At 44.4% G+C, this 17,603-nt stretch overlaps 1 protein-coding gene across 1 annotated transcript in view; it reads left to right on the top strand.

The window, feature by feature from the left end:
* itsn2b (intersectin 2b) overlaps window positions 1-17,603 on the top strand; it is a 46,657-nt gene that overhangs the window by 23,538 nt on the left and 5,516 nt on the right. Inside the window, 18 exon segments of the mRNA XM_048270881.1 lie at window positions 1,296-1,383; window positions 1,740-1,879; window positions 3,399-3,538; window positions 4,173-4,332; window positions 4,334-5,054; window positions 5,347-5,471; window positions 5,917-6,080; window positions 6,722-6,791; window positions 8,397-8,593; window positions 9,474-9,517; window positions 10,658-10,824; window positions 10,991-11,033; window positions 11,300-11,421; window positions 11,925-12,021; window positions 12,395-12,589; window positions 16,329-16,450; window positions 16,683-16,789; window positions 17,135-17,318. Coding sequence (XP_048126838.1) covers window positions 1,296-1,383; window positions 1,740-1,879; window positions 3,399-3,538; window positions 4,173-4,332; window positions 4,334-5,054; window positions 5,347-5,471; window positions 5,917-6,080; window positions 6,722-6,791; window positions 8,397-8,593; window positions 9,474-9,517; window positions 10,658-10,824; window positions 10,991-11,033; window positions 11,300-11,421; window positions 11,925-12,021; window positions 12,395-12,589; window positions 16,329-16,450; window positions 16,683-16,789; window positions 17,135-17,318 — 2,886 coding nt within the window.

The raw sequence follows: 17,603 nt of genomic DNA, 5'->3' as shown, positions 1-17,603 counted from the left end.
TTTTCTTCTGTTATTTGGTAATGCTTCATCACAATCAAATTGTGAATCTTCAGATCGCAATTCAAATCGCAATTGCAATATATTTTCCCCAAATCACTCATTGCTCGTTTGATTTAACTTGTCAGCATTTCCAAACTGTTACTAGTGTATGTTACTGTACATGGATCATCATGCTCACCCACAGGGGTTCATGTGGGCAGGATTGGGCAGGATTTATGATACATGTATTTGAAATACGTATTTCAAATACAAAATGGAATTTTGTCATTTGTATTTTGTTGGGTTGAAGAAAATGGCTTTGTATTTTGTATCAAAATGCTTCATAAGTGTTTTTTTTTTTTTTTTTTTTTTTTTTTTTGTAGTTTAAAAATACTGCCAAATATTTCTGGTAAAACCAATGTGTTTGGTGATGTTATATCATAAAAGTGCAAAACAATGAATGTAGACTCTGACGTGCTGACTTTGCCCAGAGTTGTTGTGATCAAAATATTGAGATTCCGGAAGATGATCCAGTGCAAGATGAGTAATGTGTAGGTTGCTCACACACACCATATGCGCCCTCACACCAACCTCAAGTTCTTGAGAACTTTAATCGTCAGTTTCTTGAGACTTTTATCATCCAATTGGAACACATGGAACTGGTTATGTGGTTCCCCTGCAACATTGCTCAAAAAGTTGCCCAATGTAGCACCTAAAGCAACACAATGAAAAATTCATATTTATTCCCATTGTCCTTAATATAACACCATTTAGCGCTTACATGGTACCCAGTTAGTTAAAAACCAACTAAAAGTGTTGTGAACCTTCCTGATCAACAGGAATCCTGTCAATGACATTGTCAGTTGTGACTTTTGCATGATTCAGTATTCAGGCTATGAGATGTAACAGGCTGGTCAGCATAGTTGATCTGTTGATATGTCTGATAGGCAGAGAAAAGATGTTGCTCTCAAACACTGTCCACTTAATCAACAGAGTCTATGTACTGATAAAGGAATAGATTAAACAGATGGATATCGAATGTTTGCAAAGTGATTTCATGATTTCTTTTAAGAGCATTTTTTATATTTCCAAAATACAGTATTTTATGTTGATGCATGACGAGGCTAGTGTATTGTGTAGTTTATTTTGATACACTTAAAATGAAGGTATTTGATATTTTATTTTGAATTACATTTTGATGTATTTTTGCCTATCCCTGCATGTTGGGACATGAGAGGAGAATGGTGTTTTCTAATGTGTGCTATGGTGTTCTAGTATGGTGTTCTCAGTTCTCTGGTTCATACATGTCTTCACAGGAGTTCCAGAGGAAGCTTGCCCAGTTGGCTCCAGAACAGCAAAAGCTGAATGACAAGCTGCGCCTCATCAAGATAAACAACACGCCAGGTAAGAGAGATAAGACAAAAAGTCAACCCTTTTCCTTGTCTGATGTTTTTTATTTTTTTTGTTGTGAATATTGTAAATGTCACTTAATGGATGGCTGAATGAATGAATGGATGAATGAATGAATGGATGGATGGATGGATGGATGAATGACAGAAAAGAAGAAATAAATTCAGCATGGCTGCATTATGCTAGGGAATTTGTCTTGCAAAGTCAACTATAAACAGTGTCCACACATACTCCTTATTCATCCATTCACAAGTCTTTCAAATCAGTTAGATTGAGGGAATTCAAGGTCACTTGCGTTCAAGCCGTGGTATTCGGTCATCTCACTGGTCTGAACATGTGCCTTTGTCCAGCCGCAACCATGACTACACTCCAAGGCAGCGTAACAGAGAAAGACCTCGCTTGTCGAAAGCTGAAAGAACAACTGGAGGCCCTGGAGAAAGAAACCGCTGCCAAGCTCGCAGACATGGAACAATACAAGAAAGACATCATGGTAAGCAGGGTCACAGCCAGGACCAAACAATGGAGAGAATCCTCTCTCCCTAAGCGTCTCTGGCAGCTCAAGTCCCTCCCTTTTCAAATAGCCTTTCAGTCACCACTGGCTAGTTGACTGATAAAAGAATTTGTGTTGATGGTAGAATTTGATAACTTCGTCATTTCTACACTAATATATATAATCGGATACGGTTACATAATCTACACGGATATATAATGACACATATTGATCAGTATCGCTTATTAAATGTTGCTGGTAATAAGATAGCTATTAGCTACAGTATGATACACACTCTTAACTACACTTTGGCTTATTCAGCTGAAGAACCTTCGATAACTTCTACTTAGAGATATGAAATTGATAATCCAATGTTCAAAATGATTCTCAGCAGAGAGGTCTGAGAATTTTCAAGGGAGTAGTTTTTAAGTGTGTGCATGCTCTCAATTCCTCTCTCTCTCTCTCTTCCCCCCCCTCTCTCTTTCTCTCTCTCTCTCTTTCACTCACTCACTCGCTCACTCACTCATACACACACACACACATGCTCTCACACACTCACACACACACGCTCTCTCTCTCACTCACTCACTCACACACACACACACATGCTCTCTTTCTCTCTCTCTCTCTCTCTCTCTTTCTCTCACTCTTTCTCACCCTCTCTCAGCCTGACTTACGTAATGTACGTTAAGTGCAGTGGTTTTGGAGTTGACTGACGCAGTGCTGTCCTGTGGCCCAGTCTCCCTGGCCCCTAGTTCCCCTGCTCTAGTGCTCTACTGTCCTCTTGTGTTCCCTTGAGTCCTGTCCTCTCTGTCTGTCCTGTCTCTCTCGCTCTCTCTGGCTTGTGGAGCAGTGCGGGGACCCGCAGGACGGCTTGCTGCTCCAGGGGCCGCTGGCCCTGCTCTGCTGCCTTAGCAAACTCTTCTACCTCATCAAGGTCGTGCCCCCCCCCCCCCCCCCCAGCCTTCTCATCCCTCCCATGACCTCTGTGTGTCTGTCTATCTGTCTGTCTGCCTGTCTGTCCGCCTGTCTGTGTCTGTTTATCTGTCTGTCTGTCTGCCTGTCTGTCTTTGTCTGTATGCCTGTCTGTCTGCCTGTCTGTCTGTCTGCCTGTCTGCCTGTTTGTCTGTCTGACCTATTTTTTCTTTTTGTAAGGCTTTGCTTGCATCCCTCACCACAAATCTTTACATTAATTTGCATCATCTGTGGTGTGCTTGCTTGTTATTTTCTTTTTCCTGTCAATCATATTTCAAAAACAGTTTGTGGTGCCTTTAGTTTATTGACAGTGTATTTTTCAATTATACTGTAAACATCAAAAGATAAGTTTTATCTGAGTATTAAACTGAGTGGATTCTAACATACCATGCTGTTTGTTTTGCCTGGTAAAGCCTCAGGACTTGCGTCATTCTCATAAATGAGGGAATCATCCCCATGGCTTGTTGGCCTGTCGTTGTCGTAGCGATGGTGTGTAACAAAAGTGTAGATGCAGGTGGACTGAGTCTGTGGTGTGATGTCACAGGAACTGCGGGACAGTCAGAGGAAACAGCAAGCTGCTCTGGACAAACTGCGCAGCGTGAAAGAGGACAAACTCCGAGAGCTGAAGAAGCACAAGAAAGAAGAGCTGGAGAAGAAGAGGAGAGAGGAGGAGGAGGAGAGAAGGTGAGACGAACAAGATCAGAAACACAGCAGTACATGACACTCATCTAAAAACACATTCTAGTGGCAGCACTTATGATAGTAGGTATAATAGGTCAAGTCATTACTTAGTACAAAATTAAATTGAATCTTCATAGCATTTCTGTCAGATTATTGAATCTTATTGAATTAGATTTAAATGCCATAAATATGCCATCCACACAGTCACAGTACACCTGTCTGTCTCAAACAGTGGTCCAGCGTTTACAAAATATCAAATTAAAAACTCTCTCTCTCTGTCTCTCTCTCTCTTTCTCTCTCTCTGTCTCTCTCTGTCTGTTTCTGTCTGTCTCTCTCTGTCTGTCTCTCCATCTCTCTGTTTCTGTCCCTGTCTCTCTTCATCTCTCTCTTTCTCTCTCTCTCTGTTTCTGTCTGTCTGTCTCTCTCTGTCTGTCTCTCTCTCTCTCTTTCTTCTCTCTCTCTCTCTCTCTCTCTCTTTCTCTGTCTCTCTGTCTGTCTCTCTCTGTCTGTCTCTCTCTGTCTGTCTCTCCATCTCTCTCTCTCTCTCTCTCTCTGTTTCTGTCTGTCTGTCTGTCTCTCTCTGTCTGTCTCTCCATCTTTCTCTCTCTCTCTCTCCGTCTGTCTGTCTGTATCTCAGACGTATCCAGGAGGAGCAGGAGCGTGAGCGTCAGGAGAGGCTGAAGCGCGAGGAGGAGGAGCGTCAGAAAAAGCTCCGGGAGGAGAGAGAGCGAGCCGAACGAGAGCGCCGGGAGAGGGAGGAGGAGGAGAGGAGGAGGAGGAAGGAGGAGGAGGACGAAGAGAGAGCAGGAGCGCAAGAGGCGAAACGAGGAGAGGAGGAGACAAGACGAAGAGGAGAGGAAGAAACGGGAGGAGAGGAAGATTGAGGAGGAGAGGAAGAAAGCGGAGGAGGAGCGGAAACGTTTGGAGGAGGAGAGGAGAAAGCTGGAGGAGGAACGGAAGAAGCTGGAGGAGGAGAGGAGGAGGAAAGCAGAGGAGGACCGACGACGAGTGATGGAGGAGGAACAGAGGAGGAGAGAGGATGAGAAGAGGAGAAAGGAGGAAGAGAGGAGACAAGAGGAGGAGAAGAGGAAAGAAGAGCAGAAGAGGCTGGAAGAAGAGAAGAGGAGGAGAGAGGAGGAGAAGCGGATGGAGGAGGAGAGACGGAGGGAGAAAGAGGAGGAGGAAAGGAGGAGAGCACGGGCACAGGAGGCCGCCAAGAGAGACGCGGACGAGAGGAAGAAACAGGAGGAGGAGGAGAAGAAGAGAGTGGAGGAGGAGAGGAGGAAGAGGGATGAGGAGCGGAGGGCCCAGGAGCAGGAGCGCAAACGGCAGGAGGAGGAGAGGAAGAGGAGGCAGCAGGAGGAAGAAGCGGCGGCAGCCAGGAAGAGAGAGGAGGCAGCCAGACAGCAGAAGCAGCAACAACAACAACAACAGCAGCAGCAGCAGCAGCCGAATAATGCAAAGCTTGACATCCACAACAAACTCACTGCTCTGCTTAGAGGCCTGGAGGAGAGGAAAGGTACGTACACACACACACACACGCGCACACACACACACACACATTAGTATTAATTATACATTTCCAAAAGAAGTCTACCTTAAATAATTCTAATGAAGGAAAGAGACTTTTTGTGACTTTTTGTCCTGAAAAGGTGAAATCACTGCCTGCCGTTGATCTGCAATACTGATGGATGTAGATGTTACTGTATTTGTGTGTGTGTTTGTGTTATGGTTGTTTGTGTGTTTGTGTTGTGGTTGTTTGTGTGTTTGTGTTTGTGCTAATGCGGTGCTGTCTTGTGCCACTCACACAGCTGGGCGCCAGCCGCAGGCTACAGAACACAGGAAGTCAGCCGCTCTCACCACATTCAAATCCATGTACCCATTCACTGCCCGCACCGATGAAGAGCTCTCCTTCGAGGAAGGTGATCTCATAGAGGTGAGCGTTTCTGGGAGGGACACATTAAACCATAGTGGCATTTCTGCTTCTTCTCTAAATCAACTAATGTAGTTTATTTAGCTGTTTACTACTGTAAGTTAGCTACTTTTTAACTGCTTTACTTCCTAAAGGGCCTGTAGTTATAGGAGACATTATTACATAATCTCTTTGCCGGTACAAATCACTCTCTCTCTTGCAAGTTTATGTAAAATGACCACAGGCAAATGAACATTTCTTGTATAGATAACTTTCTCATCTTAGACCTTTCTAGGTGCTTTGCTGAGTTTTATAAGTATGTATGTTTGTTTGGCATGCATTGTGCCATTTGTCTTGTGATTCTTCCAGTGTAGAAGCTCTGATGTACTCTGATGTTGATGATGTGTGTGTGTGTGTGTGTGTGTGTGTGTGTGTGTGTGTGTGTGTGTGTGTGTTGTCCATCCCTCAGGTGGACGAGAGTGTCGAGCGCGACCCGGGTTGGCTGTATGGTAGCCGTCAGGGCAAAATGGGCTGGTTTCCTGAGAGCTATGTGGAGAAGCAGAGCAAACCTGATGCTGCCCCAGTACCACCCAAAGCTTCCCTCAAACCACAGCTATCTAACTCCATCTCTAGGTATTACACACACACACACACACACACACACACACACACACACACACACACACACACACACACACACATACACACATACACACACACATGCTAACACATAAACATGCTTCCTATAACTGCTGATATGGAACAGTACTTTGCTAGCTGCTTGGCCTTAGTTTTATATAGTCCCCCAATGCAAAGTCCACGGACCACCAACCTATGTACATGACCTAGGTTACAAAACACTTACACAATGAGCTGCCATTTGTATCCTGAATCCTCAATGTCAGAAATCAAAGGCAGTAAAAAGAGTTTTTGTACAGTATGAATCCTCCATAAATAGGTCAAAAGCACATGACACTTCAAATATTTGAACCTTTTTGGCATTCTGACCCACACACAGACACACACACAGACACACACAGAGACATAAAGTACAAACATGCAGAGACACAAAGACGCACACACACACACACACACACACACATAAACACACACACGCTCCAGTAGTTTTAAGTAGTTCTCAAGTCTTGTTTATTTCCTCTGTTTTCTCAAAAGCTTGTGCCATTTCTGGCCACAATTTGTCACTTTTAAATAATCCTGTGTGAAAAAGCCATTAAGAGCAGACCGCTTACATCCCGTTGTGTTTCCGTGTGCAGTAAACCAGGTGAGACCTCCGCCTTCACACCCACGCTCACCCCAAGCTCCGCCTCCTCAGAAACCAGCCAGGTAAGTGAGCCGACCTCCAGGAAGTCTCTCGTCTGTCTCTGGACAGCCCGATCTCATTCTCCACACTCAGACTCACAGACCTAAAGACTTTGATGTGCATGAATTGAATTTGTGAGGGCTTAGTGGTGTCCCGCTGTGAAATCATTAGGGCATTAGGGTTCTGTAAGCATTCATGTAGTCGTTACCTAAGGGAATTACTACGTTTATTGTGGCGTTAAACAGTAGTATAAGTATAAGTATATATACTCTTTTGATCCTGTGAGGGAAATTTGGTCTCTGCATTTATCCCAATCCGTAAATTAGTGAAACACACTCAGCACACAGTAAACACAGTGAGGTGAAGCACACACTAATCCCGGCACAGTGAGCTGCCTGAAACAACAGCGTCGCTCGGGGAGCAGTGAGGGGTTAGGTGCCTTGCTCAAGGGCACTTCAGCCGTGCCTACTGGTCGGGGTTCAGCCGGCAACCCTCCAGTTACGAGTCCGAAGCGCTAACCAGTAGGCCACGGCTGCCCCCAACAAGAGCAAAGCATAGAAGCGTTAAAAATATCAGTGAACAACTGCTATAAAACAGAAGCGGAAATAGTTTGCAACGTGTTTTTGGTCATCTTAGCAACATGCCATAGGTACTGTTTCATTCCTATTATCAGCATTTTGAGCTTTTACAGCCTTTCAAAGTCAACCACTTATCAGTGAATGTCAGTTAAGTCTTTAAAGGTTCAGGGCTTAGACCTTAAAGGGGAGAATGAGATTTAGCCAAGCACCTCTTTCTACAGCTTTTCTTTTCATATCAAGTTCTTCTGTTAAGGTTCTGTCTATAGTTCTCCAACTATACCGGTCAGTTTCAAAGAGCCAGTCATTTCTTTTAATGAAAATGTATAAATGTGTGCAAAATTTGACGTGTGGCTTGATGACTGCCTGGTAACGATCGTAGAATTTCTCCGGCTCCACCGGAGCAACGGTCGGACATTGCGAGTCCTTGTCGCAAGTGTTCTTCTACGGATGCGGTCCACGCACTGAACGGAGACATCTTATGACTGGTCCGTACAACCTTTCTGTGCTGCAGCCTCCGGCCGCACAGATCTTGCGTATTGCCTGTGTGAAACTGGGTGTGTAGTACAATGCCGATCTAGTAGATGGGAGATATGCATGCAGAGACAGATTGTTGTAAGAAAAGTTGTAGCGTCAATTCCCGGCTTCCAACGTTGTGCCCTTGAGCAAGGCACTTAACCCCGAGTTGCTCTGAGGAGAATGGCTTTTGTATTATAATTGACATAAACTTAGCACAAAATGTAAGGAAATTTGTTTTGGTAGATTATTTATCTGTTGTTACAATGTTTTTTGCTAATAAATCTTATACCGTTGGAAAGCCTGTTTAGTTTCCTTTCAAATGGTGCCCCATTTGTAAGGAACATGCACTTGTGGGATGAGCAGCAGAGCTGAGTATGTGGGTTGCACCCAATGAAAAATTTGGCAAATCTTAGTTTACTGTATATAAGTGGCTTTGGATAAAACCGTCTTCTAAATGAATAAATGTAACTGTAATACGCTGGTCTGTATGAAGTCTACTTGTTGCTTTACTGACCCTGGCCTCCTTTGTCCCAGGTGGTGGGGAACATGCAGGCCCAGGCTCTGTGCTCGTGGACGGCGAAGACAGACAACCACCTGAACTTCTCCAAGGACGACGTGATCACAGTGCTGGAGCAGCAGGACAGCTGGTGGCTAGGCAAGCTCAATGGGATGCAGGGCTGGTTCCCCAAATCCTACGTCAGCGTGCTGACCGCCGCCGACACACATGCAGAGTGAGCACACGCACGCACACACACACACACACACACACACACACACACACACACACACACACACAGACACACATACACATACTAATCTACACCCATTTACACTCTTTAAGACTGATCTGGTCTTTAGAGCCCTGGTCTTACAACATACTTTACATTGTCTGGAAGAGGAGGACAATTCAGATCTGGTAACAAAATCACTAAATGACCCAATCACTCACTTCACAAATGTAGTTGTAATGTAATTTCAGATATATACACACACACACATATATTGTAAACAACCACACGTACAAAATAAACACACATTTACTCACTGAGAATATTCTCACACACTCCATTCATAGATGATGGAGTAGACACCTGAGGATGGTTATTGCTACTCATGTCTTGATGGAATTGCTTTTTAATGAGTGCCAATGGGACTCTAAAACATTTTTTATATTTTACACACTGTAGTTGAAATGTAGTCTGTGTACTGAAACTCCTATTGTGTTCATTCCTCTTGTCAGAACAGTCAGGATGTGTATTGTAGATGTATGCGTTTGATGTATGTGTGTGTGTGTGTATATGTGTAAATGTATACGTTTGATGTATTCGTGTGTGTATATGTGTATATGTGTAAGTGTGGGCATTGAGAGATAAGTCTTTCAGAGAGAGCTCTGTGAGTGTTGCCAAGTGCTCTACATCTGTAGGTTTGAAAGAAGAATCCCTAAGAGCTCTCGATGTATCGATTTCAATCCAGCAAAAGGCAACAACTTGCTTTTTTAGTCGTCAAGGTGACCGTGTCACTTCCGCCGTCATGGCAGTTCATATTGCTTTCATCTCTGGGGAGCCTTGTCAAGTGGAATTCTGGGTAATTTCTTTCTTGTTTTGTCAACAGTGTGTCAGACGGGGCTGACGGCTCAGACGGCTCCCAACAGCAAGGTACGGCAGTGTCACTGAACCACCACATCCATCTGTAAAAACACACGTCTCGTCATCGTCAGCAGCAGTAAAGCTACCTGCTGTCAGTTGAAAATGAATGAGCAGTAATCCCATATCCCAGTCCCACAAAAACTCAGTTTTATACCGCACTAAAATCACTTTAATATCCACTCAGTGGTTTCTATAGATTACCCTCCAGTGACCTTGAAACATGCCCCCAAGGTGACGTCAGGCGTCTGTCCGGTTCTATCGCTCCCTCTCTACCTCTCACTTTCCCTCCTGTCTCCGAGCTGAGCTGTTCCTCATTCCGCAGCTCTGCTTGTTTACTGAGGTCTCTCAAATCTTCATTATCTGGCCGCATCTGTCATCTGAGCTCTGCTAATCCAGGTGTTTTGCTGTGAACATACCACAGACTAATCTGACCTTCAGATGTCCTTCAGATGAAATCTGTCTCTGGTTCACAGCCAACCCACCTCATTCACGTGCTGCACTGCTGTGGATATGCTTTATGCGGCTGCATGACTTATAGCGGCTGCATGACTTACAGTATATCAAACAAAGAAATGCAGTTATTTTTCCAGCTTTCTTTTCTCCTTTACAATCCTTACAGAGAGGCTACACTGGGCATGTAACTGAAACATTCCATTCACGGAGCGCCTTCTGCAACAATTAACTTCCACTTTAATCAATGGAACTGGCTACACCAGACTTGATAGCGGCGTGTACAAAGTTAGACCAGTCTTATAAAAAAAAAATTACCCTCTGTGAATAGAGTGCTTCAGTTGTTGACCCAGTGTAGATAGGGTCATACTTCCCGCCTTTTATTTTTCACTAAGGGAAGTACCTGGCAGAATGTCCCCTTATTACCTGGGTTCTATAATTTAGACCTTATTTTTTTAATTGAGCATAAGTTTACCATGAATCAGTGCTCGGAGGCAACTGTGTAGTGCAATAACCCACAAAAAATATGATGTTAGAGAATCTTGCTAACTGTAGGTTCCATTTGAAGATATCATAATGTACATAACAAGCAGTCATTTTAAATGAATCCAAACTCTAGATCTGCACAGTATCATTCTAATAACTCACCCTGCAGTGCTCATGTGTGTTGATGAAATGTGTGTGTGTCTCCACAACCAGAGTATGTGGCGTTGTACACCTACGAGAGCCCAGAGCCAGGTGACCTGACATTCAACGAGGGCGACGCCATCTTGGTGACGGAGCGAGAGGGAGAGTGGTGGAAGGGCTGCATCGGCGAGCGCTACGGTCTCTTCCCCTTCAACTACGTCAAGCCCAAAGAGGCCGATGTAAATCCTCTCCTGGTCATCCTCCATAGTCACGCACACTTTCATCACTGCTAGCTGATTGGTTGATATATGTACTGTATGTAGTTTTTAGTGATGCTTGTAGACTAATTTGTAGTTGCTCTTGCTGATGCTATTCTCTGTGATTTTGTTGAATCTTTTTAACCAGACCTCCAGCCTCTCAGGGAAATCTGGAATGAATAAGAAGCCAGGTACAAATCAAACCCCCTTCAACTCCTTTTCTAAGTCTAATCAAATCGCTAACAATACAACAGTCTACAACAGTCAGTCACGACCCTCTCATGAAGCCATCCAATACACACACATTACACATCTGGCCCCACATGTGCACAGATGATCTCTTTCACCAGTGCACAGGCACATATAGACACATGTGCGCTATAGTCGTATGGTACCCAGCATCTACACTGCTCTCTCTCCTATACTCATCCCTTCCTGTCCACTCGCCCTCCTCCAGAGATCGCCCAGGTGACCAAGGCGTACTCGGCGAGCGGAGCGGAGCAGCTGACCTTGGCGCCCGGGCAGCTCATCCTCATCCTCAGTAGGAACCGCACCGGCTGGTGGCTGGGAGAACTGCAGGTTAGAGGTCACTTCCACCTCACACACACCTCCACCTCACACACACTCTCACTATACCTGTAACTGGGGACGCCTCAACCTCACACACACACACACACACACACACACACACACACACCTCCTCATCACTCACACTCTCACTATACCTGTAATAGCGGGCGCCTCCACAACATACACATTTTGTCGCGGAATTATTGTGGAAAATGTATGAAATATTGTTTTCCAGACATGGAAAAGTACGGAAATTTAAAATGTATTTTGTCCCTAGCAATACAGAAGAAAAGTTGCACATACAAAGTCGACATTGTACAAGAAATGTAACAAAAAAACTACAAAGAAGTATCGTCCTTAATGAGAAAAATAATCTGTTAGGAAAAAGTTGAGAATTTTCCTTTCGGAAAAAAAGGGCGATCCCGCTAAAAGTAGACACTGTAGCCAAGATGATCTGGACCTGTGTGGGGTTGTCTGTCTTATTTGTGCTGTTCTATTCCTTCCTGTTCCAGGCGAGGGGTAAGAGGAGGCAGAAAGGCTGGTTCCCTGCGTCTCATGTTAAGATGCTGGGCTCCAACAGTGGCAAGTCCACCCCAGCCCCTGCCGTAGGTGAGCTACTGTGCAGTGCGCCCGAAACTCTCACTCCATACCCTCAGCAACACTCTCATTTCCCCACCAAGCAGAACATGCAGGGGATGGGGATTTCATTCTTTCTTTCTTTCTTTCTTTCCATCATTCTTTCTTTTTTTCTTTCTTTCTTTCTTTCTTTCTTTCTTTCTTTCTTTCTTTCTTTTCTTCTGTTCTTTCCTTTCTTTTTCTTTGTTTCTTTGTTTTTCTTTCTTTCTTTTTTGCTGTCTGTCTCTTTCTTTCTCTCTTTCCTTCTTTCTGTCTGTCTATCTTTCTTACCTTCTTTCTGTCTGTCTTTCTTTCTGTCTTTGTCTCTGATTCTCTCTCTCACTCCAACGTGTCCCTTTCTCCTCAGTGTGCCAGGTCATCGCTATGTACGACTACACGGCAGCCAATAAGGATGAGCTGAGCTTCTCCGCGAGCCAGCTCATCAACGTGCTGGACAAGAACGACCCGGATTGGTGGAAAGGCGAGATCAACGGGGTCACGGGCCTCTTCCCGACCAACTACGTCAAGATGACCACTGCAGAGTCCGACCCCAGTCAGCAGTGTAAGTAGAGAAAAACAGGCTGCCTCATCACCCCTAAAGACTTCAGCATTCACACACACGGCACTTATTATGTTTATGTTTATGTTTATGGTATTTGGCAGAGCTTTTGTCCAAAGCAGCTCACAGTATAGCACTACATTGGTTATTATTATCAGGACAGTATAGCCGGACTATATCACTTTGAGAAGGGAAACTCCTACTTCACCACTGTCTTTATGTGTTTGTATGTTCCTTTCTTTCAATGGTGTTGGCAGCATTGGAGCAGTATTGATGAGAGATGTTGTAGTGTATCTTTTTTAATTTAGCAAGGTCACATGTTTGTTTTTTAACCGCTCCATATGGTGAAGGTACATGTCTGTCTTGGCATACTGGTATTTGTAAACGGTCACTCGCACATAATTGCCTGTTATTCTAGTCAGCCAAGAGGGGTATTAGGATGTCCAGCTGATGCTGTTTGAGTTATGGAAGGCTAATGAGTCTTGTCATTATCATTATCATTATTGTTATTATTATTTTGCTATATATGTGTTCATTATCAGATGGAGCTCAAAGTGATCAATGTTTTTCTGTTCTTCTGTCCATCCATCCGTCCAATATGTTCTCATGCGTAATTTCTCTTTTCTTGCACTTCTTTTCCCTCCCTTTCTCTCTCTCTCTTCCCTCTCTCTCTCTCTCTTCCCTCTCTCTCTCTCTCTCTCTCTCTCTCTCTCTCTCTCTCTCTCTCTCTCTCCCTTTCTCTCTCTCTCTCTCTGTCTGCCCTGCTCTCTGTTGTTGTTTTTCTGTAGGGTGGTAGTACGGCTGCCGCTGCTTCCACCTCTTCCTCCTTCCTCCTCCTCTCTTCCTCTTCTTGCTCTCAGTGCCTCCCCTGGTCAGATCCCCCCGTTCTGTGTTTGGGCTGAAGGGCCATCGTCGCGCCCCATCCCCACCCCCCTTATCAAAGGCATTGTGCTCAGGGCTTACGGCTTTAGCATCCACTAACACGTTTCCTTAAAAGCCTTCTCCTGCGTTTTCCACTAGCTGTGTTTGCTGTGGAGTTGCTTCTGACTTTTTAACACTTTCTCATGGATCCAATATGCAATAAGTTTTGACTCGTACAGAAGGTACAGTATTTGGGAGGTGCAGGTGTTTAGTATTTAGTATGAATAATTATCGTGCTTTTTGGAAAAAGAACAAAACAGTAATTCATTTTATCTTTCATATAATCGAGGGTTAGAATATGGATGATTGTGGGTCTCTCAATAGTCTCCTATCCCTCTTCATATCTGGACAACAATGCATTTGTGACCTCTACACTGATAACAGCTCAATCTGAACTGTCCCTCTGCACCAGGACAAGGTCCAGACTAAACCCCAAAGCCAGGCCAAATGCCCTTTTAAAGGTGACCTAGAATGGACAAACAGAGTATTTTACCTTGTTACCATAACACTAACATTGATAACATAGAAGGTATATCAATTTGGTCTGTTAAAAACATGTTCAGATGCTATTTTACAAGCCCATTTACAACCCTGGGGAATAAAATGGCCCATTTTAGCAGATATCTAGTGCCCCCTCATGCTTATCTGGCACCAGTATAAATAAACAAGTGAGCTTTATGCTTACTGACTGCCTTGCAACCAAAGACTGTTCCAAATAGCCTCCAGCAACTTGTACTAACTCCTAGTGGTAACCTAACATGTGGAGGGGGCAGGGATCAGAAGGATGGTTTGCGTCACAGTCCGTGTTTGCGTCACAGTCCGTATTTGCGTCACAGTCCGTGTTTGCGTCACAGTCCGTATTTGCGTCCCAGTCCGTCTGTGTTCAGATTTGCTCGTTTTCAGTAGTCATTTCAAAGTCCGAGATTTGCATATGAAGGAGGAAACGAGCGTGTTAACAGTTCACGGTAGCTTTGTGGTCATGCACTGACCTCTCCTTATTCAACAAAGCCAAGGTAAAAACAGTTTTCCATTCTGTGTCATCTTTAATTTGTAATGGCATTTCATCCATTCACATTTTTCATAGTTGTTCATTATCAAAAGCCTCACCAGAGGCCTCATGCCTACTTTGATGGACGCATATCAGACCAGATCTTGTTCAGTCAAGAGTGAACACATCTGCAGGTGCATTTGAGCGTGGGTAGTCAACTCACTGCATGTGACATGTCCAACCTGCAGTGGAATATTTGACAAAATGGACGTCTAGCACGCACTTAGTTTTATTTGCATGAGGGTGAAGCTGCCTCTGTGATAGACAGATGAAGAGGATAAGATTTGCATTTGTTTTTTTGTTTTGTTTTTGCATAAGAATAACATGTTTGGAGACGTGCTAAACAACAACAAACCAAATAATAATCATTTGACTTCTTAAACATGCTTGATTATAAATCAAAGTGATTTCAATCAAGTTGGAATATGAAATGTCAGTGACTCAGTATGTCTGTCAAGTTTCAGTTTTTACCCAAATATTTTAACATGACTTTTTTTTTCAATCTGGAACCTATATGTAATGGAAGTACACCTCATTTAAGCCATTTATTTTCATTGCCTAATTGCTCAAAAGCACTGTATACAATGTTGTATACAATTCTGGTGTATAATTTTTTGACCTCGTACTGAAGTGACCTTAGAATGTACCCCAAGATGCTGCTCTTGAACAGGAGGCCTTTGTTCTGTATGCTTATCACTGATGTGTATATTAATTCAGTATTGTGAACATAAGGGTTTTTTCTGTTGATGGAAATCTATGCAATTGTCTGGATGTGGGGTGTTGAAAGATAAAGAAAAGAACACACTAAAGGGAAATATTTTTGAATCTTTATTTACCTGATTTTTAAAATTGTGACCTTCACTTATCAAACCAAGTAGACATTAAAGGCATTTTGAAAGAATAACACTGTTCAGTGTAATGTTTGTTATTCCTTTTACCTTCAAATCCGCAAGTCAGAGCATGATATAGATATGAGATCAGAGCAGCGTTCGGAGCAGTGCCACCCTGGTAAATCAGCCATCTTAGGGATGGACTTAAGAGTGTGTTTACATCTTCAGTAGCCTGTGGTCACCCAGCCCGGTCACCTTAGCCCTGTATTTGAGGTAATAACAGTTTTCCCCCAACGTCGATCTGCTCACATTACTACAGGAGCGGAGTAGAGGTGAGGTGAGCAGAGAGAGCCAGCTAGCCCAGCCAGAGTGGAGGGCCAGGTAGCCCAGGCTTGGGTTGAGGTTAGCTTAGCTTAACTTAGCTTGGCGGGCAGAATGAGTTTAGGTGCGGGGAGCAGACTGCTCTTTCTCAGACTGTGGGATGATGATGATGAGGATGAGGATGAGGAGGAGCGGCGGGGGCAGTGAGACAGAGGAGCTCCAGGACTGTGAGAATGGGCTCCCCGCCGCCACGCTAGGTAAGACTGGACTGGACTGGACACGACCGCACCACGGCCCTCCTCCCCCCAGTGGCCTTTGCTGTGAGCTGAGCCAGCCTCTGTAGAAAGTGTGTGCGTGTGCATGTGAATGTGTGCTTTAAACACTGAGAGCTCTGCTACCCTCTCTGTCTCTCTGTTTATTTGGCTCCATCTCCAATCTGCTTCTCAGGTTAGGGTATGTCATAGTGCTGTTGGTTTTTATGAATTGTGTGTGTGTGTGTTTGTGTACTTTTGTTCACAAATATACTGTATGGATTGGTGCTGTTCTGTGTGTGCGTGCAAGTGTGGGGATAAATATTTGGAATGTACTGACTGGTGCCGTGTGTGTGTGTGTGTGTGTGTAGGGTGTGCGGACCTGACTAGCTTGGACACCCTCACCCCGCAAGAGAGGAAGAGGCAGGGTTACATCCATGAGCTCATCGAGACTGAGCAGAAATACGTGGAAGATCTGCAGCTGGTTCTGGAGGTGTGTGTGTGTGTGTGTGTGTGTGTAAGAGTGAGAGAGATGAGAGCTGTCATGTAAGTAAAGACAATATGCATGTGAATGACTGATTTACTGCTCACTCTTAATATGCCCATGCCACATGCTGGTATTCTATTAAGCCTCTCTAAGATTGTGTGTGTGTGTGTGTGTGCACATTGCCTGTTTATGTACCCCCTGGCTATATTTCACGCTGGACATGTCTCGTCTCTGGTAGGTCTTCCACAAACCCATGTCAGAGTCTGGTCGCCTCACTGAGCAGGAGATGGGCATGATCTTTGTCAACTGGCGTGAGCTCATCACGTGCAACAACAAGTTTCTCAAGTATGCATCCCTACCCACCTCTACAGTGCTAATGACTACTGGCAGAACACTGCCCCCTGCAGGGCGACTGTAGTCATACTACATGTGCATAGTTTGTGTGTATAATGTGGTTTCATGCATTCATGTCTTGCCTTCATGTGCATGTATGGGAGAGTTTGTGTGGTGGCCTTTGTGTAAAGGTAAAAAAAAACATGCAGGATTTAAAGCTATGCAGCATATATATTTCTGGGCTGTGTATTGTGTGTGTGTGTGTGTGTGTGTGTGTGTGTGTGTGTGTGTGTGTGTGTGTGTGTGTGTGTGTGTGTGTGTGTGTGTGTGTGTGTGTGTGTGTGTGTGTGTGTTAAGGGCCCTGCGCGTGCGTAAGAAGACGGGTGGTGATAACATGCCTGTGCAGATGATCGGGGACATCCTGGCGGCGGAGCTGGCCCACATGCAGGCCTACATCCGCTTCTGCAGCTGCCAGCTCAACGGCGCCGCCCTGCTGCAGATCAAGTGCGATCAGGAGCCCGACTTCAAGGACTTCCTCAAGGTCAGCTCACCCATGGCACCGCACTGCTCTGACCACTACTCATCTCACCGAGTAGAGAGACCCCAGGGTCTGGCCACTGCTTTTGTTGCATCAATTAGCATGCACTAAACATGCACTAACCATGCACTAACCATGCACTTCCCTTTCTTCACTCCTCTACCTCATTCTTTTACCATTGTCTCCTTTGACTACTCTTTGACTAGTATTAATTTATATACTAGTATATAAACTTCTGCACTCTCATCCTCTGATGGTAGTATTGATTGGTGTCCTCTACAGTCTGCA

The sequence above is a fragment of the Alosa alosa genome, chromosome 19 (genome assembly GCF_017589495.1).
Source record: "Alosa alosa isolate M-15738 ecotype Scorff River chromosome 19, AALO_Geno_1.1, whole genome shotgun sequence".
NCBI classification, from domain to species: domain Eukaryota; kingdom Metazoa; phylum Chordata; class Actinopteri; order Clupeiformes; family Clupeidae; genus Alosa; species Alosa alosa.
This window is presented reverse-complemented; position numbering and strand designations above follow the sequence as displayed.